This window comes from Schistocerca serialis, chromosome 8 (assembly GCF_023864345.2).
Source record: "Schistocerca serialis cubense isolate TAMUIC-IGC-003099 chromosome 8, iqSchSeri2.2, whole genome shotgun sequence".
NCBI classification, from domain to species: Eukaryota; Metazoa; Arthropoda; class Insecta; order Orthoptera; family Acrididae; genus Schistocerca; species Schistocerca serialis.
This window is the reverse complement of record NC_064645.1, coordinates 619,154,809-619,181,910: the sequence shown is the minus strand read 5'-3', so window position 1 is coordinate 619,181,910 and position 27,102 is coordinate 619,154,809. Positions and strand designations below refer to the sequence as shown.

Genomic DNA, 27,102 nt, shown 5'->3' with positions numbered 1-27,102 from the left:
CCTCCTCTCTATCTGTCAATCTCCTTCTCCTCTCTCACTGTCAATCTCCTCCTCCTCTCTCACTGTCAATCTCCTCCTCCTCTCTCACTGTCAATCTCCTCCTCCTCCCTCACTGTCAATCTCCTCCTCCTCTCTCACTGTCAATCTCCTCCTCCTCTCTCACTGTCAATCTCCTCCTCCTCTCTCACTGTCAATCTCCTCCTCCTCCCTCACTGTCAACCTCTTCCTCCTTTTTCACTGTCAATCTCCTTCTCCTCTCTCACTGTCAATCTCCTCCTCCTCTCTCACTGTCAATCTCCTCCTCCTCTCTCACTGTCAATCTCCTCCTCCTCTCTCACTGTCAATCTCCTCCTCCTCTCTCACAGTCAATCTCCTCCTCCTCTCTGACTGTCAATCTCCTCCTCCTCTCTCACTTTCAATCTCCTCCTCCTCTCTCACTGTCAATCTCCTTCTCCTCTCTCACTGTCAATCTCCTCCTCCTCTCTCACTGTCAATCTCCTCCTCCTCTCTCACTGTCAATCTTCTCCTCCTCTCGCACTGTCAATCTCCTCCTCCTCTCTGACTGTCAATCTCCTCCTCCTCTCTCACTGTCAATCTCCTCCTCCTCTCTCACTGTCAATCTCCTCCTCCTCCCTCACTGTCAACCTCTTCCTCCTTTCTCGCTGTCAATCTCCTCCTCCTCTCTCACTGTTAATCTCCTCCTCCTCTCTCACTGTCAATCTCCTCCTCCTCTCTCACTGTCAATCTCCTCCTCCTCTCTGACAGTCAATCTCCTCCTCCTCTCTCACTGTCAATCTCCTCCTCCTCTCTCACTGTCAATCTCCTCCTGCTCTCTCACTGTCAATCTCCTCCTCCTCTCTCACTGTCAATCTCCTCCTCCTCTCTCACTGTCAATCTTCTCCTCCTCTCTCACTGTCAATCTTCTCCTCCTCTCTCACTGTCAATCTTCTCCTCCTCTCGCACTGTCAATCTCCTCCTCCTCTCTCACTGTCAATCTCCCCCTCCTACCTCACTGTCAATCTCCTCCTCCTCTCTTGCTGTCAATCTCCTCCTCCGCTCTCTTGCTGTCAATCTCGTCCTCCTCCCTCACTGTCTATCTCTTCCTCCTCTCTCACTGTCAATCTCCCCCCTCCTTCTCACTGTCAATCTCCTCTTCCTTTCTCACTGTCAATCTCCTCCTCCTCTCTCACTGTCAATCTCCTCCTCCTCTCTCACTGTCAATCTCCTCCTCCTCTCTCACTGTCAATCTCCTTCTCCTCTCTCACTGTCAATCTCCTCCTCCTCTCTCACTGTCAATCTCCTCCTCCTCTCTCACTGTCAATCTCCTCCTCCTCTCTCACTGTCAATGTCCTCCTCCTCCCTCACTGTCAACCTCTTCCTCCTTTCTCACTGTCAATCTCCTCCTCCTCTCTCACTGTCAATCTCCTCCTCCTCTCTCACTGTCAATCTCCTCCTCCTCTCTCACTGTCAATCTCCTCCTCCTCTCTCACTGTCAATCTCCTCCTCCTCTCTCACTGTCAATCTCCTCCTCCTCCCTCACTTCAATCTCCTCCTCCTCTCTCACTGTCAATCTCCTCCTCCTTATTCACTGTCAATCTCCTCCTCCTCTCTCACTGTCAATCTCCTCCTCCTCCCTCACTGTCAATCTCTTCCTCCTCTCTCACTGTCAATCTCTTCCTCCTCTCCCACTGTCAATCTCCTCCTCCTCTCTCACTGTCAATCTCCTCCTCCTCTCTCACTGTCAATCTCCTCCTCCTCTCTCACTGTCAATCTCCTCCTCCTCTCTCACTGTCAATCTCCTCCTCCTCTCTCACTGTCAATCTCCTCCTCCTCTCTCACTGTCAATCTCCTCCACCTCTCTCACTGTCAATCTCCTCCTCCTCTCTCACTGTCAATGTCCTCCTCCCCCCTCACTGTCAATGTCCTCCTCCCCCCTCACTGGCAATCTCCTCCTCCTCTCTGACTGTCAATCTCCTCCTCCTCTCTCACTGTCAATCTCCTCCTCCTCTCTCACTGTCAATCTCCTCCTCCTCTCTCACTGTCAATCTCCTCCTCCTCTCTCACTGTCAATCTCCTCCTCCTCTCTCACTGTCAATCTCCTCCTCCTCCCTCACTTCAATCTCCTCCTCCTCTCTCACTGTCAATCTCCTCCTCCTCTCTCACTGTCAATCTCCTCCTCCTCTCTCACTGTCAATCTCCTCCTCCTCTCTCACTGTCAATCTCCTCCTCCTCTCTCACTGTCAATCTCCTCCTCCTCCCTCACTGTCAATCTCCTCCTCCTCTCTCACTGTCAATCTCCTCCTCCTCTCTCACTGTCAATCTCCTCCTCCTCTCTCACTGTCAATCTCCTCCTCCTCCCTCACTGTCAATCTCTTCCTCCTCTCTCACTGTCAATCTCCTCCTCCTCTCTCACTGTCAATCTCCTCCTCCTCTCTCACTGTCAATCTCCTCCTCCTCTCTCACTGTCAATCTCCTCCTCCTCTCTCACTGTCAATCTCCTCCTCCTCTCTCACTGTCAATCTCCTCCTCCTCTCTCACTGTCAATCTCCTCCTCCTCTCTCACTGTCAATCTCCTCCTCCTCTCTCACTGTCAATCTCCTCCTCCTCTCTCACTGTCAATGTCCTCCTCCCCCCTCACTGTCAATCTCCTCCTCCTCTCTGACTGTCAATCTCCTCCTCCTCTCTCACTGTCAATCTCCTCCTCCTCTCTCACTGTCAATCTCCTCCTCCTCTCTCACTGTCAATCTCCTCCTCCTCTCTCACTGTCAATCTCCTCCTCCTCTCTCACTGTCAATCTCCTTCTCCTCTCTCACTGTCAATCTCCTCCTCCTCTCTCACTGTCAATCTCCTCCTCCTCTCTCACTGTCAATCTCCTTCTCCTCTCTCACTGTCAATCTCCTCCTCCTCTCTCACTGTCAATCTCCTCCTCCTCTCTCACTGTCAATGTCCTCCTCCTCCCTCACTGTCAATCTCATCCTCATCTCTCACTGTCAATCTCCTCCTCCTCTCTCACTGTCAATCTCCTCCTCCTCTCTCACTGTCAATCTCCTCCTCCTCTCTCACTGTCAATCTCCTTCTCCTCTCTCACTGTCAATCTCCTCCTCCTCTCTCACTGTCAATCTCCTCCTCCTCTCTCACTGTCAATCTCCTCCTCCTCTCTCACTGTCAATGTCCTCCTCCTCCCTCACTGTCAACCTCTTCCTCCTTTCTCACTGTCAATCTCCTCCTCCTCTCTCACTGTCAATCTCCTCCTCCTCTCTCACTGTCAATCTCCTCCTCCTCTCTCACTGTCAATCTCCTCCTCCTCTCTCACTGTCAATCTCCTCCTCCTCTCTCACTGTCAATCTCCTCCTCCTCTCTCACTGTCAATCTCTTCCTCCTCTCTCACTGTCAATCTCCTCCTCCTCTCTCACTGTCAATCTCCTCCTCCTCTCTCACTGTCAATCTCCTCCTCCTCTCTCACTGTCAATCTCCTCCTCCTCTCTCACTGTCAATCTCCTTCTCCTCTCTCACTGTCAATCTCCTCCTCCTCTCTCACTGTCAATCTCCTCCTCCTCTCTCACTGTCAATCTCCTCCTCCTCCCTCACTGTCAATCTCCTCCTCCTCCCTCACTGTCAATCTCCTCCTCCTCTTTCACTGTCAATCTCCTCCTCCTCTCTCACTGTCAATCTCCTCCTCCTCCCTCACTGTCAATCTCTTCCTCCTCTCTCACTGTCAATCTCCTCCTCCTCTCTCACTGTCAATCTCCTCCTCCTCCCTCACTGTCAATCTCCTCCTCCTCTCTCACTGTCAATCTCCTCCTCCTCCCTCACTGTCAATCTCCTCCTCTTCCCTCACTGTCAACCTCTTCCTCCTTTCTCACTGTCAATCTCCTCCTCCTCTCTCACTGTCAATCTCCTCCTCCTCTCTGACTGTCAATCTCCTCCTCCTCTCTCACTGTCAATCTCCTCCTCCTCCCTCACTGTCAATTTCCTCCTCCTCTCTCACTGTCAATCTCCTCCTCCTCTCTCACTGTCAATCTCTTCCTCGTGTCTCACTGTCAATCTCCTCCTCCTCTCTCACTGTCAATCTCCTCCTCCTCCCTCACTGTCAATCTCCTCCTCCTCCCTCACTGTCAACCTCTTCCTCCTTTCTCACTGTCAATCTCCTCCTCCTCTCTCACTGTCAATCTCCTCCTCCTCTCTCACTGTCAATCTCCTCCTCCTCTCTCACTGTCAATCTCCTCCTCCTCTCTCACTGTCAATCTCCTCCTCCTCTCTCACTGTCAATCTCCTCCTCCTCTCTCACTGTCAATCTCCTCCTCCTCTCTCACTGTCAATCTCCTCCTCCTCTCTGACTGTCAATCTCCTCCTCCTCTCTCACTGTCAATCTCCTCCTCCTCTCTCACTGTCAATCTCCTCCTCCTCCCTCACTGTCAACCTCTTCCTCCTTTCTCACTGTCAATCTCCTCCTCCTCTCTCACTGTCAATCTCCTCCTCCTCTCTCACTGTCAATCTCCTCCTCCTCTCTGACTGTCAATCTCCTCCTCCTCTCTCACTGTCAATCTCCTCCTCCTCCCTCACTGTCAATTTCCTCCTCCTCTCTCACTGTCAATCTCCTCCTCCTCTCTCACTGTCAATCTCTTCCTCGTCTCTCACTGTCAATCTCCTCCTCCTCCCTCACTGTCAATCTCCTCCTCCTCCCTCACTGTCAACCTCTTCCTCCTTTCTCACTGTCAATCTCCTCCTCCTCTCTCACTGTCAATCTCCTCCTCCTCTCTGACTGTCAATCTCCTCCTCCTCTCTCACTGTCAATCTCCTCCTCCTCCCTCACTGTCAATCTCCTCCTCCTCTCTCACTGTCAATCTCCTCCTCCTCCCTCACTGTCAATCTCCTCCTCCTCCCTCACTGTCAACCTCTTCCTCCTTTCTCACTGTCAATCTCCTCCTCCTCTCTCACTGTCAATCTCCTCCTCCTCTCTGACTGTCAATCTCCTCCTCCTCTCTCACTGTCAATCTCCTCCTCCTCCCTCACTGTCAATTTCCTCCTCCTCTCTCACTGTCAATCTCCTCCTCCTGTCTCACTGTCAATCTCTTCCTCGTCTCTCACTGTCAATCTCCTCCTCCTCTCTCACTGTCAATCTCCTCCTCCTCCCTCACTGTCAATCTCCTCCTCCTCCCTCACTGTCAACCTCTTCCTCCTCCCTCACTGTCAATTTCCTCCTCCTCTCTCACTGTCAATCTCCTCCTCCTCTCTGACTGTCAATCTCCTCCTCCTCTCTCACTGTCAATCTCCTCCTCCTCCCTCACTGTCAATCTGCTCCTCCTCTCTCACTGTCAATCTCCTCCTCCTCCCTCACTGTCAATCTCCTCCTCCTCCCTCACTGTCAACCTCTTCCTCCTTTCTCACTGTCAATCTCCTCCTCCTCTCTCACTGTCAATCTCCTCCTCCTCTCTGACTGTCAATCTCCTCCTCCTCTCTCACTGTCAATCTCCTCCTCCTCCCTCACTGTCAATTTCCTCCTCCTCTCTCACTGTCAATCTCCTCCTCCTCCCTCACTGTCAATCTCTTCCTCGTCTCTCACTGTCAATCTCCTCCTCCTCCCTCACTGTCAATCTCTTCCTCGTCTCTCACTGTCAATCTCCTCCTCCTCCCTCACTGTCAATCTCTTCCTCCTCTCTCACTGTCAATCTCCTCCTCCTCTCTCACTGTCAATCTCTTCCTCCTCTCTCGCTGTCATCGCCTCCTCCTCTCTCTCTGTCCGCCCCCTCCTCTTTTCTTTCTTTGTCCTTCTCCCCTACTCCCCCTCTCGTTGTCCATCTCCTCCAGTTCCCTTTCTCTGTAAATTTCCTCCTCTGCTCTCTCTGTACAGGTCCTTCTCCCCCCCCCTTCTCTGACCATCTCATCCTCTTTCTTTTCTCTGTCCATTTCCTACTCCCCCTCTCTTTCCGTCTTATTTGCTTTATCTGTCCATATATTTCTTTCCCCCTCTTTTCTTCATCTGTCCTCTCCCCTTTCTGTGCATTCCCCTTCCCCTCTATCTGTCTATCTCCCCATACCCCCCCTCTCTCTCAACGCTATCACCACCACAACAGGATGTTGCTGGTTCTTAACCTCCTCCCCCCCCCCCCTTATTCTTTTCCAGATAGTAAGCAAGATGTGTACCAAGTTTGTTTGAAATCAATCCAGGGGCTTAGGGACATTTTTTTACCCTTGGCCTTGCCCGAATATGCTCATATCACATCTATTTAATCTCCGTTTCTAGCGAATTTCGTCCTGCAGTTTCGTTTTCACGCAGCTCAATATTTGTGATGCCATATCTCCCAAACTATGCCGTAAATGATATATTTTGCAGGTACATCCAGTGATATATGTGGCTACTGTATGTAAAATGTCTTGCGAAAAGAGTTAGTGGCAAAGAAGTAATAAATTAAAACGTCATGCTTGATGAGACAGATTTTCACGCATCTCAGTGTTTATGACGTCATATTCCCTAAGCAATGTATCAACGATGACGTATTTTTGCAAGTACATTCAGTGGTATATATGAATACTGCCTGCATAATGTGTTGGAAATGGAGTTAATTGTGAAGAAATAATAAATTAAAAAGATACGCGTGATACAACAGCACTATTGCATGAACAGCGAAAATGTAGTAAGTGGTAAACTTTTCCCCTTCGTCATTTTACATCAGTTTTCAGTGAGAGAAAATCTCATAAGTTTTTGAATTATGTTGACTGAAAGTCACTAAGTCTCTTGTTCTGAAATTCCGGATAAATATAGTTCGGCTAATTGCATTATGTGAATTACGCTTCTTTTTCACCCCCACTCCCACCATCTTTGAGAGGTTCTTATCCCATAATTGGAGCAGTAGGTGTTCTTATGCCATAATGATTCTATACAGACAGTAAGTGATGTTTGTACCAAGTATGGGTGAAATGAACTTAGTGGTTTAGGAAGAGATGTGGAACTGATCAAAAGTATCCGAACAACCTCAAAAACATTCGTTTATCATATTTGGTGCATTGTACTGCCACATACAGCCAGGTACTCCGTATCAGCGACCTCAGTAGTAATTAGACATCGGGAGAGAGCAGAATGGGTCGCTCCGCGTAACGCACGGACTTCGAACGTGGTCAGGTGATTGGGTGTCACTTGTGTCATACGCGTGTACGCGAGATTTCCACACTCCTAAAAATCCCTAGTTCCACTGTTTCCAATGTGATAGTGAAGTGGAAACGTGAAGGGACAAGTACAGCACAAAAACGTACAGGCCGACCTCGTCTGTTGACCAACAGAGACCGCCGACAGTTGAAGAGGGTCATAATGCGTAGTAGGCAGACACCCATCCAAGCCATCACACAGGAATTCCAAACTACATGATCCATTGCAAGCATTATGACAGGCGGGAGGTGAGAAAACTTGGATTTCATGGTCGAGCTGCTGCTCATAAGTCACACCTCACGCCGGTAAATGCCAAACGACTCCTCGCTTGGCGTAAGGAGCGTAAACATTGGACGATTAAACAGTGGAAAAATGTTGTGTGAAGTGACGAATCACGGCACACAATGTGGCGATCCGATGGCAAAGTGTGGGTATGGCGAGTGCCTGGTGAACGTCATCTGCCAGCGTGTGTAGTGCCAACAGTAAAATTCGGAGTCGCTGGTGTTATGGTGTGAAATGTTTTTCATGGGGGGGGGGGGGGGGTCCACCCTTTTTTGTTTTGCATGGAACTATTACAGTACAGGCCTACATTGGTGTATTAAGCACCTCCTTGCGTCCCACTGTTGTAGAACAATTCGCGGATGGCGATTCCGTCTTTCAACACGATCGAGCAGCTGTTCATACCGCACGGTCTGTGGCGGAGTGCTTACACGACAATAACATTCCTGTAATGGACTGTCCTGCACAGAGTCCTGACCTGAATCCTACAGAACACCTTTGGGATGTTTTGGAACGCTGACTTCGTACCAGACCTCACCGACCGACATCGATACCTCTCTCCTCAGTGCAGCACTCCGTGAAGAATGGGCTGCCATTCCCCAAGAAACCTTCCAGCACCTGATTGAACGTATGCCTGTGAGAGTGAAAGCTGTCATCAAGGCTAAGGGTGGGCCAACACCACACTGAATTCCAGCATTACCGATGGAGGACGCCACGAACTTAAGTCATTTTCAGCCAGGTGTCCGGATACTTTTGATCACCTAGAGTATGTACACACGTCCGCTCTTATAATATTCATTTTATAAATTAAAATGCCCTTTACCTACTGTAGTATATTATGTATGCACGTGCCAGAACTGTTTCGTCTTCTGCAGTAAAGGCGTCTTCAGTGGCATTTGTCTGTAGTACTATAGGTGTATTTCTGCTTATACTTATAGATTCGAAACACTTCGCACATAATTTTTGCACAAATGAAACATTACTTAACAGTTATCCATCTGTCCTAGCAAAATCTACTTTTCCTCTCATCTGGTCATAGGTTAGAGTGCGCATATTCACGCCGAGATTTTTCAACAAAATACGTCTGGAACGTAACTAAATCTTATACTGCTGCAAGGAAAACGGCGTTTGAAAAAAATAAAAAAAAATTTGTACACTGAATGTGGAAAATTGTCAGAGAAAAAAACTTATTTTAGAAAAATTTGGTCGGTGTGGCGTTTGCGTGAAGCATAACGAAGTTCACTTCGTCGCCAGCCATTCTTGAGATACATAGTTCACTGTGACGCCTCCTATTCTTGAGATACACGCCGAAGTACCGCTGGTCACTGCTTATTTTGGCCCACATCGTCGTTTACTTAAAAGGTTTCGAGTGAGTACTAGGATGGTTTCATAAACAAAATAACGACTCCTTCCTTCCCCGTCTTTGCTCGATTGACAATGGAAGTCCGGCAACTGTGGGACAAATATTTGGATGAAATATCACACAGACGTTCGTCGTTAAAAATAAATCTATACCTATTTCGCGTTTCCAGTCGACACTCTACACCTTTTAAGAAAATAACAGTAACTTTAACAGTTGGGGCCGGTAAGCGAATGGCGAACGCATTATGCTCTGCAAGTCCGCCTCCAGAATTTTGACGAAAATTGTTGCCCCTACGTAAAATTTACGTTTCCTCAAAATAAACGACATTTCAGCGGTTTTGGGCAGTGATTCCAAATCCGACCTCTGTTGTTTTCTCTTATGTGCTGTTTTGTCACTGTGTGACCACGTTATGAAGTAAGGAAATTAGCAGTACAGATGGAACTAGAAAGAAAAGTAATTTAATTTTTCTACACAGGGTCTTTTATGGGGAATTGTCAATATTCAGGGATATGACAGGAACGATCATTCGAAGTATAAAACTCTAGTAAAAAGTCTAGTGACAATGGACTCTAAAATGTGTACCTTAAGACCTATGAGTACCTATTTAGTAGAAGAAATGTGTTTCAACGGTAGTGAAGATGAGCAAGTGCTCATAGCTCTTAACGTATGCGCGTTGGAGCCGACCTTAAATGGACTTTTCTTTTTCTTGTTTTGGCCCTCACAATCACCTCTCAAAATATGGCAAGCAAAGAGCTTGCAGTATATGAGATTTGTTTCACAGTACATGAAAAAGTGCTCATAGCCCTTAAAGGATGCATTTTAGATGGAATGTTAACTAGACATTTTTGCTTCGAATGATCGTTCCTGTCACATCCCTAAATACCAACCATTCCTCCTAGGACTCCATGCGACCAACGATTTTATTGAAGTATATACAAGAAATCACCTTTCCCGTGACTGCCTGTTAAAAACAAAAATAAAACCTTTTTTTTTAAATTTACGACTCGTTTTAGATGCCGTCAGGTGGCAGTTCCAGTGTTTAGCTCAGGTGCGTTGCTCGGTGTCGAAATATCTGCAGTCCTGAGCGTCTTCGGCACATAGCAAACAGTGCGTGTGTTAAATTGAAATGCAGTGGTCTCGCGGAAAGTACACTACGAAAATGCATAGGACTGCAGTTCTTCCGACATCTTTGTTTCGCAAGAGCAATACACCTGTGTTAAACACACGAACTATCGTTGGATGTGAGGTCCGCCAGTTATGCAAAATACCGTTATTTTCAGTACCCAAACATGATTCGGCAGCACTGCACCATCATCAGTGGGTTTTCGTTTTTATTTATTCTGCAATGTGAACATTTTCGTTAAATGATTATAAAATTATGTGCATTTTTAGTTCAAACAACAGATCGTTTCTTTTTGTAAATACCTTTACATTTAGTGTGCATGGATTTTCTGGATCGCTTTTGTGTTAATTACTACAGGTAGCTTGTCATCTGCAACCAAACGATGTTGATGAGAAAGTTTTTTTGCTGGGAGTTAACCTATCTTCCAGAATGTAATTTAGTTTCTCGCGATGTTTTCGCGCCTATTTTCGTATTTACTTACGTTTTCGTGTGGCACGCACTTCCATTCTCCGCATCATGCTGAGATGTTGTGATGCAGCCGACTGGAGTGGCCGTGCGGTTCTAGGCGCTACAGTCTGGAGCCGAGCGACCGCTATTGTCGCAGGTTCGAATCCTGCCTCGGGCATGGATGTGTGTGATGTCCTTAGGTTAGTTAGGTTTAATTAGTTCTAAGTTCTAGGCGACTGATGACCTCAGAAGTCACATAGTGCTCAGAGCCGTTTGAACCTCATTAGTACGCAGATAATTCATGTGGAATGGTTTCCAACGTGATTTTGGCCTCACGACGGGAATTAACAGACTTTGAAAATGGAATGATAGTTGGAGCTGGACACATCACAAATACCATTTCGGAAATCGTTAGGGAATTCAATATTCCAAGCTCCACAGTGTCAAGAGTGTGCCGAGAATACCAGATTTCAGGCATTACCTCTCTCAACGGACAACCCAGTGGCCGACGGCCTTCAGTTGACCTAGAGCGGCGGCGTTGGCGTAGAGTTGTAAGTGCTAACAGACAAGCAACACCACGTGAAATAACCGCAATGTGGGACGTACGACGAACGTATTCGCTAGGACCGTGAGGCGAAAAGTGGCGTTAATGGGCTATGGCAGCAGACGACGGGTGCGAGTGCCTTTGCTAACAGCACGACATCGCCCGCAGCGCCTGTCCTGGGCTTGCGACTATATCTGTTGGACCTTAGACGACTGGAAAACCATGAGCTGAATCCTGATTTCAGTTGGTAAGAGCTGGCGGTAGATTTCGAGGATGGCGCGGACCACACGAAGCCATGGACCCAAGTTGTCAACAAGCCACTGTGCAAGCTGATGATGGCTCCACAGTGGTGTGGGCTGTGTTTACATGGAATGGACTGGGTCATCTAGTCCAATAAAAGGAATCATTGACTGGAAACGGTTATTTTCGGCTAGTTGGAGACTGTTTTCTTCTATTCATGGACTTCATGTTCACAAATAACGATGGAATTTGTATGGATGACAATGCGCCATGTCACAGGGCCAAAATCGTTCACCATTTGTTTGAAGAACATTCTGGACAATTCTAGCGATTGATTTGGCCACCCAAATCGCCTGATATGAATCCCATCGAACATTTATGGAACATAATGGAGAGGTCAGTTCGTGCACAAACTCCTGCATCGGCAACTTTTTGCAGTTATGCGCGGCTATCGAGGCAGTACGGCAGGGGAACTTCTAACGACTTGTTGAGTCCATGCTGCACCACGCCGGGTGAAAGGATGTCCGATACGCTATTAAGAAGTATACCATGACTTTTATCTCCTCAATGCAGGCTGGGTAATTTGCGCTCCATACCAAGCAAACGCAAGGTTTCAACGCGTCTCGATGTTTATGGCATAATATGTCCTGAACTGTGTGTCGTACAATGATCCAATTTTGTATATACATTCAGTCAGATATGTAGATACTGGGTCCAAAGTATGTGCCGAATAGAATTAGTTCCAGAGAAGTAACGTTAAAAACGTCACGCCTTCACTACACCAGAACACAGTGTGAAAAGTGTTTTAGTACGTTATTTGTGGAAAATACTTGTTATAGTTACGTGTGCATCACAACAAATGGTTCAAACGGCTCTGAGCACTATTTGACTTCTGAGGTCATCAGTCGCCTAGAACTTAGAACTAATTAAACCTAACTAACCTAAGGACATCACACACATCCATGCCTGAGGCAGGATTCGAACCTGCGACCGTAGCGGTCGCTCGGCTCCAGACTGTAGCGCCTAGAACCGCACGGCCACTCCGGCCGGCTGTACATATGACGGCTCTGCCAATGTGTTGCCCTTTTATACCTTGCGTACGCGATACTACTGCCATCTGTAATGTGCATATCGCTATCCAATGGCTTTTGTCACTTCAGTGTACCGGGTGATCAAAAAGTCAGTATATATTTGAAAACTTAATAAACCACGGAATAACGTAGATAGAGAGGTAAAAATCGTCACGCATGGTTAGAATGACATGGGGTTTTATTAGAACCACCCCATATTGCTAGAGGCGTGAAAGATCTTTTGCGCGCGTCGTTTGGTGATGATCGTGTGCTCAGCCGCCACTTTCGTCATGCTTGGCCTCGCAGGTCCCCAGAACTCAGTCCGTGCTATTATTGGCTTTGGGGTTACCTGAAGTCGCTAGTGTATCGTGATCGACCGACATCTCTAGGGATGCTGAAAGACAACATCCGACGGCAATGCCTCACCATAACTCCGGACATGCTTTACAGTGCTGTTCACATTATTCCCCGACTACAGCTATTGTTGAGGAATGATGACGAAGATACTGAGCATTTCCTGTAAAGAACATCATCTTTGCTTTGTCTTACTTTGTTATGCCAATTATTGCTATTCTGACCAGATGAAGCGCCATGTGTCGGACATTTTTTGAACTTTTGTATTTTTTTATTTTTATTTATTTATTTTTTGTTCTAATAAAACCCCATGTCATTCCAAGCATGTGTGTCAATTTGTACCTATCTACATTATTCCGTGATTTATTCAGTTTTCAAATTTATACTGACTTCTTGATCACCCTGTACATTCAACCCGTGTTTCACAACCAGACCACTTAACAACTTCCAACAAACTTTAAGGATAATTTCAAACTTAATCGCAAATATTTAACACGTTAATTCGTTTGTAAAGTTATTAGACGTTTGAAACTGTTTTACACATGGGAGTTTGATTCTTTAAGGAATCAGGGGTATACTGGTACCATATAAATGAAAACTACAGAATCTTGCCCCTCCCTTAGGTAAGTTTCTATGCATGCACATGGGAGATGTTATCCGCCAGTCGTGGTCTAGCGGTTCTAGGCGCTCAGTCCGGAACCGCGCTGCTGCTACGGTCGCAGGTTCGAATCCTGCCTCGGGCATGGATGTGTGTGATGTCCTTAGGTTAGTTAAGTTTACGTAGTCCTAAGTTCTAGGGGACTGATGACCACAGGTGTTAAGTCCCATAGTTCTCAGAGCCATTTTATCCGCCAGTCTGTTTCATGGGCACTGTGTCACGCACTCCACAGCCGAGTGAAGACCACGTACATGAAGTGTTCTAGTTTAAACCCTCTTATCAGTATGAATCTGTTGCGAGAGTGGCGTCGCCGTGCCGGCAGAGTGCCCCGGGCTGTCGGCGCGCGCGCACGTGCAGCTGCTGCAGGACCAGACGCTGGCCATGCTGCTCGACTACTGCGGGGGCGGCGCGGGTGGCGGCGGCCGCCGCTTCGGACGCCTGCTGCTGCTGCTGCCCGCCGCGCAGGCGCCCACGCGGCACGCCCTCGAGGACCTCTTCTTCCGCAGGACCGTCGGCGACGTCAGTATCCGTGCCCTGCTCAGAGACATGCTGGACGAGACGCGCGCCGACCGCCACTAGCCTCGTGCTCTGCCTGCCACCTCGCAGAGGCTGCAGTTCAGGCGGATAAACTCACCCAGTTGCACCGAGCAGTCCACAGGTGTACTTCTCCTAGACGAACATCTGGGATGAGTGATTCTTATTTGACTGTGCACCAGTGTTCTAAGCCTTTTTTTCTCATCCAGATGTTTTCGAAATGGCGTCTTGTGCGCCTTGCAATAGCTGCTGTGCAGTGGGATAAATTCACCAAGCTAGACCGATCACTGACTATAGGTTCATTCTACTATAAGAAAATCTGGACTGAGTGACCCGGCCACCATCTTGTTTGTGCACCAGTTTTCTTAGTTTATTTCCATTATGATGGCTATAATGGTGGTAGTGGTGATGATGGTGACGATGATGAAGTCATGGTCATGATATGGTGGTGTGGGCGCACAGAGGCTGTACTAAAATTTTATGAGACAAGTCTATAAAAAGTTTTCAAAATAATTAAAATACATATTAACAACCATCAGTTGTATAGTGGAATGATCTACTTCTTTTTTATCGTTGCCTTGTCCCACATCACGTAGGATCGGCGTTGCTCTTCTGGATCCTTCTCCATAGTACTCCATCCGTGGCCTCTTCCTTCTTCCATGCTTTCTCCCTTAGGTCCCCAGATATCTTATCCTTCCACCTCATCGTCGGTCTTCCTCTCCTTCTCGCTCCTTCAATCTTTACATCTTCAACTCTGTTTCCGATATACTCTTCCCCTTTTCTCTGCAAGTGTCCATACCACCTTAGTCTGCTCTCTTGTATCCTTTACCCCATGGGCCCCACTTTCACAGCTTCTCTAACAAATTCATTTCTAATCCTGTCCTTCCTTGTTACCCCACACATCCACCTCAGCATCCTCATTTCCGCCACTTCCATCTTCCTTTCCCGGGCTACTGTGATTGGCCATGTCTCTGCCCCGTATATCATAGCAGGCCTTACCACCGACTTGTACACTTTCCCTTTCGACCCAGTGCTCACCTTCCTGTCACACAACACTCATTTTCCTCCAGTTGTTGCAACCGCAATTTATTCGGTGTTGTATCTCACTTTCCAGTCCTCCGTCCCTCTGTATGTATGACCCCAAGTATTTAAATTTGCAGACCGATTTCAGCTCATCATCCTGGATGTTGCAAGACCTCATCTGCACATCCTTCAGTGCTAAATATTCTGACTTTGTCCTGCTAATTTTCATCCGTCTTTCTTCCAGTGCCTTCCTCCAATCCTCCAGCTTTTCCTCAAGTCTGTCGATGCTCTGCTCACAAAGAACCACATCATCCGCAAATGGAATGATGACAGTGAAAAGTCATGCTCGGCTGGGACCCAAACCTGGGCTTCCTGCTTTACACGAGAGGTCGCCTTAATCGCTTTAGCTGTCCTGCAGACCCAAACTTCCATATGTCATCGTCCCTGCAACAAAACCTGTACTCACACACACACATTGTGTACGAGGTGTGGACCCAAAAACAACTGGAATTTCTTTCTAGAAAGCATATATTTTATTGTTTTCAAATACAACCTTAATCTCCTTCGAAGTACTCTCCATTAGCATTAATACACTTGTCCAAACGTTCATTCCAGTATTCGAAACACCTTTCAAATTTGTCCTCTTTGATACCTGCTACCAGTTTCATGACACTGCGTTTTACGTCTTCCACATCCGCAAAACGCTCCCCTCTCAAGTATCTTTTCATCCTCGGGAATAGGAAGTCCAAAGGTGCTAAATCCGGCGCATAGAGCGCGTGGGTCAAGGAAGTCGTCTTCGTTGGGGCCAAAAACTAGCGGACGCTGAGAGCTGTGCACGCGGGAGCGTTGCCGTGATGCAGGAACCACACGCCAGAATCCCACGAAGCTGGACATTTTCGCGACAAACTTCTGCGAAGCCGTTTCATAACCTGCAAATAGAATTGTTGGTTTACTGTCTGGTTTTCAGGGACAAATTCAAAGTGTACGATCCCATTGATGTAAAAAAAAAAACGGTTCAACACCGTTTTCACGTTCGATTTCACTTGTCGACCTTTTTTGGTTGAGGTGAGCCAGGTGACTTCTATTGTGATGACTGTTGTTCACTTTATGGTTGAAAAAACGTGGATCATCTTTGAACGCGTCCTTCATTTGAGGACTGGCTTGAACGTGATGATCCCTTTGATCTCCGGTAAGAAGCTTCGGAACGAATTTTGCTGCCACTCTTCGCATCCCCAAATCGATGGTCAAGATGCGCTGAATTGAGCTCCAGGACAACCTGGACAAGTTCTCGAGTTGTCGAGTGTCCTGCGTCGATATTCACTGAGGAGATCACGGATTTTGTCTTCGCTTCGAGCAATTGAAGGTCGACCGGAACAGAGCTGATCTTCAACCACCATTTCTCCCTTTTTAAACCGAGAAAACCATCCTGTACCCTTGCGTTTTACTAAGAGCATGGCCTTTGTAGGCTGTCTGAATCATCGCAACAGTTTCTGTTGCGTTCTTGCCGAGCAAGAAACAAAACTTCCCTCCCACCCGTTGTTCGTAAGAACTAGCCATTTACTCGTGTCACGTTTGCACTGTACGTACACACAAAGAACTGCCAAAGAAACCACACTTCTCACTGTTGGGTGACGCCGTGTGGCAGAATGACTCAGCAGAGCTCCTACTACAACCCTCTGGCGGCGCAACCTGCTACTACAAGTACACGATGTGCAGCATTACGATTCTGGTTACTTTTGAGTCCCCCTCGTATATACCCAAACAGGGGAGGACATTTTAATTGAAAGTCACTGCCTGCATATTGCAGTGCCTGTGTTGTTCAGAACTATGAAGCATGCATGCAAACCCAAAGGAACATTGCATCATACTTCGTAACAACACGGGCACTGCAATACTGTATTTATACACCAATACGAGACAGCGATTTTCGATTACAATATCATCCCCTGTACAGAATTACATAATGTGCATACGAGTGCAGGTTGTGATGCAGGAATGATGACATATGGAAGATTGAGCCTGGCCGTGAGTTGTGTATGGATAGCCAAAGCAGTTAAGGTGACTACTCACGTAAAGTGGGAAATTCAGGTTCTGGTCCCAATCTGGCACAAATTTTCATTGAAATCATTCCCTTATACAACTGATGTTTGTTCATATTCACAACTGCAAATACATTTCATGTATTTCATAATGGCTGCAGCTGCCACACTACTTGTTCCTTCAGACATGCATACATGTCCAAAGTAACACTTCATCATTCCTCTTAACAACACAGGCACTGTCATATCTTAGATAATTAAAATGTGATCTGAAAAAAAAAAAAAAAAGACCAATAAAGGACACACTAAATGTGCATGCACACCCATCTCATCATCAGCTAAAATGTGGGTAGATCCCTATCTAAGCTTTCCTCCTGCCTGCTTATCACAATAAAAAGTGCACTCAGTGAAAATACAGCATAAGTGATTTGTACACCACAGGCATCATAGACTGAAGGATCCTCCTGCTGGAATAGGAAGCCATGTGTTAGGGGACAGTGCCCAATTTGGAGGCAGGTGAGGGCCACTTCATTCTGCCAGAGTGACCAGCATCAGAAACACCATGACCAGATAGTTGTCTTAAACAACAACTGCATAGTAAGCTTATTGTCCCTCACTGCCAGCCACGCTTTCTCCTGCAACTGCACAGACCTCCAACTCACTAGCAAAATGACAGCCTGCAGGGGAATGGCACATTGTGTCATGTCATGTTTCCTGCAGCCCTCCTTGGATGATTGATCTGCTTGCTCATTTTCCAAAATTCCCACTTGCCCCAGTATGCAGCACAATGATACCTGCTTCCCCCACTGTTGAAAAAAGTACAGTTGATCATATATTAGCTTAACTATTTTCTCTGCCAGCTGCAAGTCCTGCAAGGCACAAAGGGAATCAGAGCAGACGAGAAATTTATTGCCCTGAAGATGCCCCATCTGCTTGAGCTTTACTGTAAATACAGTATATTCCTGAGGAACACGAGTCCTGTACACATGGCTGGGAAACACCACTAAACAATCAAGGGAGTCCCCTTGGTTGGAACCATCAATGTACACAGCTTTAAATCTGTACTGAGTATCTGGAACGTTAAAAAAACAAAGCGTGAAATGTAAAATCAGGACAGTAATATTTCTTAAAAGTTGTGTTTATATCCAACCGTGCTCTGGTAGCAGTATTACAAAACTAAAGCTCCAATCTTTCTTCATGTGTAATGTACAAAATTAAAAAATAGTGATGAATGTAATAAGAACAAGGAGTGATACTCAAATAGAAGTGTTCCCTTCTGTAATAAGTAACAGCTCTGTAACATGAACGGTCACACTTGGTTGCAGCTTGAGGCAATCCTTTTCAGGGAAGCTCACTATTTGTATCCATGTCTGCTTTAACATTAAATACAGTGTGTTACAAAAAAAAATCATTTAGTTTCACAAGTCTATATCTTCTACATGAATGAAGAGCAAACCTTGGGGTTAATTTTAAATTGTGCTGCAAAACTTAAAGTTTGCTTTGGCAATAGCTGCTACTTGCCAGTTCATGTGGTTGTCATTAGGGGTCCATCTGGAGCAGCTAGCTCAATCACTCACTTGCTGCCAAACTCTGTTGACTCAAGATAACGCAGCAACCAAATACAATTTCCATTCTCTATTTCAGCAGGAGCAATTCAGTTACAGTTATGAAGCATGATTTTCAGGTGCAGCACTAAACCTCCTACAGCATTAGGGGCACACAGATATTGCATTGCACCAGTGGGCGTGCAAGGTCACCTGATCTCACAGCTAGATCTTGACGTGTGCGTGCGTGTGTATGTGTGTGTGTCTGTGTGTGTGGGGGGGGGGGCTGGGGGGGGGGGGGGAGGGAGGGCTGCAGCTATGTGCCACTCCTTCCAGTTCCTTGGAAGGACTGTGATGCAACACAGCAACAAAAGTGAAAGCAGTTGGAAAGACTGTGACATCACAGGGCAACAACAGTGAAAGCAGTAACTCCAGACTTTTTCACCAAAATATGGAGTATGTTTGATTATTGTCTGAATGTTTCTCATATGACAGCGCTTGTTTTGGGTAAATGAAAACTTTGATCCCAAACATAGTTGTAAAAAGTACTCCACAGTCATATGCACATGTATATGAAAGGTATATCCCACCCTTGTAAGATTGGATTGTTCCTCTGAAAGAATGTAGAGTCCAGACCTTAGTCACAAGCATGACTGGTAGGAAAGAAAAATCATATCAACATATCGGATGATGGTTAGAGAGCTTAAAACACATGTACTGACTAGCAGTAGCTGACAGCACTGTTTATATTTCATGCGAAACCAAACATCACATGCAGTCATGACATACAACTGAATCCAAGGAGGAAGTGATGACTTGAATATTCATGGGCTCCACAGAACTCTTCTTGAGACCCTCAGATAGAACTATTGTTGTGCTGTCTTCTGGAATGCTAAACTTAACATAATGTTTTCTTTTTCCTCCTTTTTCAACAAAACTTTTGCTGAATTGACATGACCTTCTATTGATTGTATATAGCAACTGCGTGATGTTGTTGTTGTTGTGGTCTTCAGTCCTGAGACTGGTTTGATGCAGCTCTCCATGCTACTCTATCCTGTGCAAGCTTCTTCATCTTCCAGTACTTACTGCAACCTACATCCTTCTGAATCTGCTTAGTGTATTCATCTCCTGGTCTCCCTCTACGATTTTTACCCTCTGCGCTGCCCTCCAATGCTAAATTTGTGATTCCTTGATGCCTCAAAACATGTCCTACCAACCGATCCCTTCTTCTAGTCAAGTTGTGCCACAAACTTCTATTCTCCCCAATCCTATTCAATACCTCCTCATTAGTTACATGATCTACCCACCTTATCTTCAGTATTCTTCTGTAGCACCACATTTCAAAAGCTTCTATTCTCTTCTTGTCCAAACTAGTTATTGTCCATGTTTCACTTCCATATATGGCTACACTCCATACAAATACTTTCAGAAACGACTTCCTGACACTTAAATCTATACTCGATGTTAACAAATTTCTCTTCTTCAAAAACGATTTCCTTGCCATTGCCAGTCTACATTTTATATCCTCTCTACTTCGACCATCATCAGTTATTTTACTCCCTAAGTAGCAAAACTCCTTTACTACTTAAGTGTCTCATTTCCTAATCTAATTCCCTCAGCATCACCCGATTTAATTTGACTACATTCCATTATCCTCGTTTTGCTTTTGTTGATGTTCATCTTATATCCTCCTTTCAAGACACTGTCCATTCCGTTCAACAGCTCTTCCAAGTCCTTTGCTGTCTCTGACAGAATTACAATGTCATCGGCGAATCTCAATGTTTTTACTTCTTCTCCGTGAATTTTAATACCTACTCCGAATTTTTCTTTTGTTTCCTTTACTGCTTGCTCAATATACAGATTGAATAACATCGGGGAGAGGCTACAACCCTGTCTCACTCCCTTCCCAACCACTGCTTCCTTTGCATGCCTCTCGACTCCTGCATGATGTAGTGTAAAGCATATTGATGTGTGAGAGCTGTGCGTGTGTAAAAACATGGACAAAATGACAGCAATGTGGATGCTGCTACTTGGACCAGTGAAGCAGCACTGATGCTGTCTTTTTAAACTGTTTGGCAATGAACCTGCTCCTTTAAAGAGAACCCCTTACAAGGTGTTTAACAACGTATTTGTGCAAATAGAGGAGACTTGGCTTCTTCAATTACATGTAATTTATGTCTCCCTTAAAGTCCTTCAAATACAAAGTACACACAGCCAATTTTCCAGAGACTGCAGTTTAAAATGTGCTGTAATTTCTAGAAGGCATAGCAGTATTTGATTTTGCCTACAAGATGTCCTGGCAATATTGTATAGGTGTATTGGAAAACTTGTCATGAACATGTTTGTATTGTCCACCTGCCGATGACATACAGAACATCAGTATGAGGTGTGGTGATCTCGCTTAAAAATTAAGATGCACAACAATACCCCATACTTCAAGTCAGTCCATCGAGCAGTAATGTTTATCTCAGATGTACATGTGCATTCAGTAGGTGACCAGTGGACCATGGTGGTAGTATTACAGCTGCAAGTCTTCCACCTGGAAGGACCTATGTGCACTCAGCAAGATTTTTCAGTCTGGGAATAAGGTGGCTACTCTACATGCATAATGTCACAAATTGTAAGTACTCATCCACTAGAGAATTTTCATGAGGGGTTGAGCCCATCAAAACTTTTAGTCACTGAGTACTTCTTGAAAAAATAATTCTGAACTTTTTTATGACTAGAGGGTCATCCATCACAGCACCAAATGTTTTTGCTACTTTGCAGTGAGGTAGTTCGAATCCCATCTTATATCATGTACCATATACAGTACCATATTAAAATAGTGACATCGTAAATACATGACACCTACAAAGAGATGCAACAGTCTTTGTACAAAAGTTAAAAAAGTTGCTTTTGATATTAATTTAACAGTATTTTTTACAAAAATTAGAGAGAATAATATACTAATATTTATGATTTAAAGAGCTTGTGTGGTTTTACTTCTAACTACATCCTGCACTCACTGACGTCTAAAAACATACGCTTTATGGTGGTACAGGTGCCATTTCCTGTTCATAATTCAGGATCTGTATACAGATGACTAGCCTATATTGTCTCTTACTGTATCTGCCAATGAAAAAATCATTGTCACGTAAAATGTTAGGATGACTAACGTCAACAGTTCATGCTATGAATAATCCTTCAGTGACTGAAATACGAATTGCAGTAACGATACTGAAAACTACTTCCATGTTTAATTTATGGAAAAGTGACTCAAGTAATGTGATGTGTCATGTATAAAGGATTATACTTTGTTATGCGTGACTCATATTTTAAAACAATGCAGTATAATTGTGCTACTAATAACGCAGTAATTGTGATGATTGTTTCAAAGTAATTTGCAATTAAGTTTTCTAAAAGTGCAATTAATGAGTGCTACAAGATGTTTTGTAGTGGGCTGTTTTAATTCCTTTAATTTCCTAAACATTTTGTGCCATAACAAAAAAATGATGAAAAATCACGTCATAAAAACAGTCTCCTTAAACTTCTGCTTTCATGAATGGAAAAGTAAAAGGAAAATAAATAAAAATAAGAGAGAACTTATTACATTTTACTGGATACATTACCAATTTTGTTGAGTATTTCTCAGTTAGCTAATTGTTCCAAAACTTCTAATGCAGAAAACAATCCAACACTTTTTTATGAAATTCTATGCTTTATACATTTGGATCATGATGATAGAAAAAATGGTTTTTAGTTATTGATTACTGGTGAGTAGCTAAAATAATTCCCTACAAAAGTCACAGTCAGTCATCAGTACATTAAATTTTCTCAGATTCTGCTTGTTAAGGCGTGATTATGCACCTATATTTCTTGACATTGTTTGAAATGTTATTTCTTTATTATTGCAGGAATAATTCTAAAAGAAATTGCACTACTCTGAAGCTGTCTTGTCAATATTTATGAGTCTGTGTATAGTTCAACATATTAATACATTTTTTTTCATCTTTTAGTAGTAACTCTTGCACTCAAGGTACAACTGCTTTCTCATAATTTTGTGATGAGATGAGTGTAATATTTAACATTATGTACAGGTACAGAATGGCTGTCCATAAAAGTGGAATAAAAATAAATATAAAACTAAACTACATACATGCAATGTACATCATTAACCAAAAAAATCCTTTATTTCTCATCACAATTCTACAGAAACCATTTATGCACCTGCAATCTATTCATATGACTCAGTTCTAGCATATGGATTATAGTGAACACAATTGGCAAGAAAAATGATTATTGAATGGTTGCTTAAACTAAGTGCTCTTCAAACATAGCAAGGTAAAAGAGCTTCTTGTACTAATACTGTTCCTAACATAAAGACTATTTTTTTCTGTCTCTTATTCGCATCTACATTGTTTGTAATCTGTGTGTATTTCAAATATCAAAACTGTTTTGCAAGCTGTATTCTTACAATCTTTTATTGTTCAAAATAAGACTGAGACTTGGCTGAAGACAACTGTAAACATATTTTACATCAGGAAACATTTAAAATTTAAGATGCATTAAAATAATATGCATTTAAGAAATGAACCACCTCACCCTCCCTCCTCCTGACTGTAATAAGTGTTTGGGATTCACATGTCGTTTGAAAGCCGATTTTCTTACAAATATGGAACTTCTCATCTTCTTTCTGAATTTTATAATTCAGGAAATATTACTACTCAATTAGTTAGTTTCATGTTCCATGGACCATTTTGCATAATAAATCATAATGATGTCGAATGAGTCATTTTACATTCAAATTGCAAACTAATTTGTAAATATGGCTGCATACTGAACATTTATAAGACTTTTTTTAAATACAAATGTGAGTTAGTAATCCTTACCTACTACCTTTTCCACATCACAATAATAAAATTCTGCTACAAAATAAAGAGAGTTGTCAAGTAGAAACTTTTTCAGTTTGTTTTGAAATTTTATTTTCCCGTCTGTCACAGATTTGATATCCTATATACAACACATATTTATACAACTTTCACAGTGCCTCATTTTTTGAAATACCTGTAATCAAAAATGGTAGTCTACTTTTTAGCACTGTTGGATTTTAGGTTCAAAATGTCTGTCTCCAATTGATTTACTCTGTCTATAACAGAGTTGTCCACTTTACATGCTGTGACAAATCTCCCGACAATGTCTATGCTGGCAATAGCTTCACTGAATGATGGTATTTACATTTCTTCATCCCAAACTTCATCATCTTCTTGAATATCTTCATCATTCTGCTTTACTTTATCATCAGAGATTTCCTCAACATCTCGGATGAATGTAGTAATGGCACCATCATCATAAGCCACAAATTCATCAAAAGTGGTGGTAAAATTGTTAGATACCTGCACCCAATCATTTATGTCCACTACTGCTTTGTTACCATCTTTGTCGTGAGTGCTCATTTAATTAAATCCAGCCTTATGAAAGCAATTTGAAATGGTTTCCTTAGTTACCATTTTCCAACCTCCTGTGAGCATATGCATTGTTTGCAGGATGTTCAATTTAAGCACTTCATTCCTATCAATAAAGGCAAGTGCTTAAGGACAAGAACTTTCCGATACTTACTTTTCAGGCTATGAATAATCCCTAGATCCATGGGCCGGAGTCTGCTAGTGCAATTTGCAGGAAAGAAATGCGCTTTCAGCATCCACAGAAATCCTAAGAGAACAACCTTCCTGTTTCTAGCACCCATTCGTGCATCAAAAGGTTGCATGAACTTTTTGAACAAGTCCACAGTCATCCAAGCACTTTTGTTGCTATAATACTTACATGGCAGCGTAGCACTGTTCTTAAAGCAATGTCGTTTGTGGAACTTTCCAATTTCTATGGGATCCAGCTTGTTGCCGCTATCTGTGTTGCTGCATAACAGAACAGTAATTCTCTATTTGCTCATGCTTCCTCCATGGCACGCTCCTTCTTTAACACTTAAGGTTTTAGAGGGCATGAGTTGGTAAAACAGGCCTATTTCATCCACATTGTACACATCCCAAGATTCGAAACCTTCTAAGAGGGGTAGCAGCACCTCTTCTTTCCAGTGTTCAACACTTTCATCACTAACTGCAGCACTCTCTCCACATACTTCCCTGCAAGTTATCCCATAGCGTTTTTTGAACCTATCCAGCCAACCATTCGAAGCTTTGAATTCTGTTAGCCCAAGTTTCCCTGATATCGTGGATACTTCCATTTTTATCAGTGCCCTGTCGATTGGTAAATTTTCAGCACGTCCTCCATTGATCCACTCCATTAGCTTCTATTCCATTTCTTCGTACTGCGACTTTTTAACATTTTTTCTCTGCTTTGCTTTTGAAATGCACTGTGTTACTTGATCCAGAATCTTCTCCTTATTTTCCAATATTTCTGATAATGAAGACTGTGCAAGTCCCAGGCGTCGAGCCATTTCACTTATGGGCACATTTGCATTTCTCTCCACTCCCCGAATCAAGTTCACTTTCTCCGTGACAGATAGAGTTTTTCTTTTTGCTGCCATACTCAACTTCACTACAACAATGAATGTGAGTGAGCTGGATTCTCCACGAAATACGCAATAATACACAAACTGATGCAAACTTGCGTAAACTGGTGCTATACTGTAATGCTGGTACGAACGTACAGACTCGGACAGAGCTCGGCCGCGTGCAAGCATGCAAAGTGGCGCGAGTGTTAGCACGCTGTACTTTGTTAGTCTTCGGCCACGGTCAGTGATGTTCGAGCTTGCTCGTGCGTGTAGCGAGGAATTGATATGGAAGATCACCGATCGTATCCAATAATAAATGCTGGAGTTCATACACGGCCGCCTGTATTACCTTAAGGTAAGTAATCCACTTGACCGGAGTGCTGTATAGCATGCTGGAGATTGGTTGTAGATGATAAATGCATGCATCATCATATCAACCAAATATGTCCGCTTATTCATTGCCAATAAATCTATATGTTCCAACAGAAACAAGAGTGTGGCACAGCAATTTGGATTAGCTTCTGAATGCAGAGTAAGTTTCTTTACAATATTCTTTAATTAATTTAAAAGAGAACTAAAGGCGGGTGTGTAGCTATCACAGTTGATAACTCTACTCGAAATATTTTCTATTTGTGACCATCTGGTTGCTCTAAGTGAGGAAGGGAAAATCCAACTGAGCTGCTCATGTGACACAATGAAACCATTCACATACACACTTGAAATGAGTTTGTCATTAATTTCCATACTCGCTTTGACCTGAGGAATGTCTTCAGAAAAATCTGTAGTATAAAAGAATATCTTATTCTCTTTAACACTAACAGCCCACTTTCCTACACTGTTTATTCTATCCTGGTACTCAGCACACAAACACTGAAAATTTGCAATAATGTCCTCATTTAGCATGGCTTCATTCTTCTCATCCTCTTCATGGTGTGCACGCTTCCTTCTTATTTCTAGGTCACACCTTCTTGGAGGCTGCACCTTACTTAAATACGATGGTAACCCAGGGAATATTTTTGGCACAGCTTCTGGTAAAAGCAATGACCTTTGACGAGGAAACTCGTGGCAGTTCCCATCAGAGTCCTTGTAAATCTCCACTCTTGATACATCACATTCTTCAAAATGTTTAATGCAAACAACACTTCTATTTGATGGAGTCCAGTCCTTTCTGGGGATATTTCTTGTCCATCATTTTCTGTTTTCCTCTTCAGTAGGGAATCTGAACACTGAGATGTAACCCTCTTCCTTGCTGGATTTGTAGTTGCTGTTGCAACCAGGAACACAACATTTTTCTGGCATCTGCAAATAGAATGATGCATTAATTGCTAACATCTTAAATCAAAATACTATTATGTAAAAATAGCAAATGAGAATTTGAGTGGACTGGTTTTTTTCTACTGCTTGGATATCACGAAACACAAGTCTACAAATAGAATCAAATGTGTAGAAATATTCATAATATTAACACAAAATCACTTAGGAGAAGATTCTGATACTGAACTTATGAATTCAAAACTTTATTTTCAAATTGTATCTAGAATATAGTAGAACTTTTCATCCAATTGTGTAGACGAAAGTTGTTCACATAGCAAACTTGCACATATACGTGTAAAAACTTCACAGAATTGTATACTTACATTGTGTTATATCTTCAACTGCAGTCACGACTACTTGCTATAATTTTTGCAGAGTCCAGTACAGCATAATTACACTGTAATGTCGGATAAAACAGACACCGTGAAAGTATGTAAACTGCTTCCGTTCGCTACCTGATAGCCACAGCCATGCGGTAGGCCTTAACGTAACGTTGTCACATTTCAGTCCTCCGGCCTCTAATACAGGCAGCCGTGGTTCATAGCTTCTTAAAGCCTGTATTACACGATGCTTGCATTTGGAGGCAAATCCTACGGAAGTTCTGAAAAATCCTGCTAGAAGCCAGTGCAAGTACTGTAGTTACCATATTTACCCGATTGCAAGCCGACCTCGAGTGCAAGCCGCACCCCAGAAATGAGACTCGGAAGAAAAAAATAAAAATAAAAATAAAATAAATAAATAAATTTTCCCCGATTTCAAGACGCACTTAAAAGTGAAAGATATGGCTCATCATATGATGGATAGTGTGTTAAGTGGCCCTACCTCTCAAGGATCTGGGAAACTTAAAATTACAATTACATTGCAAAACAATGACAACAGTGAAAATTAACAATATCTATCAAAATACATTATTCCTGGGCTGTGAGCAGTGACATTGCA

At 43.7% G+C, this 27,102-nt stretch overlaps 1 protein-coding gene across 1 annotated transcript in view; it reads left to right on the top strand.

Annotated features, from left to right (window-relative positions):
* Positions 1–14,092, top strand: part of LOC126417164 (nuclear receptor subfamily 2 group E member 1-like) — a 212,903-nt gene extending 198,811 nt beyond the window's left edge. Inside the window, exon 9 of the mRNA XM_050085062.1 lies at positions 13,545–14,092. Coding sequence (XP_049941019.1) covers positions 13,545–13,801 — 257 coding nt within the window. The 3' untranslated portion in view covers positions 13,802–14,092. The remainder of the gene's footprint in view (positions 1–13,544) is intronic.
* Positions 14,093–27,102: the final 13,010 nt, after the last annotated feature.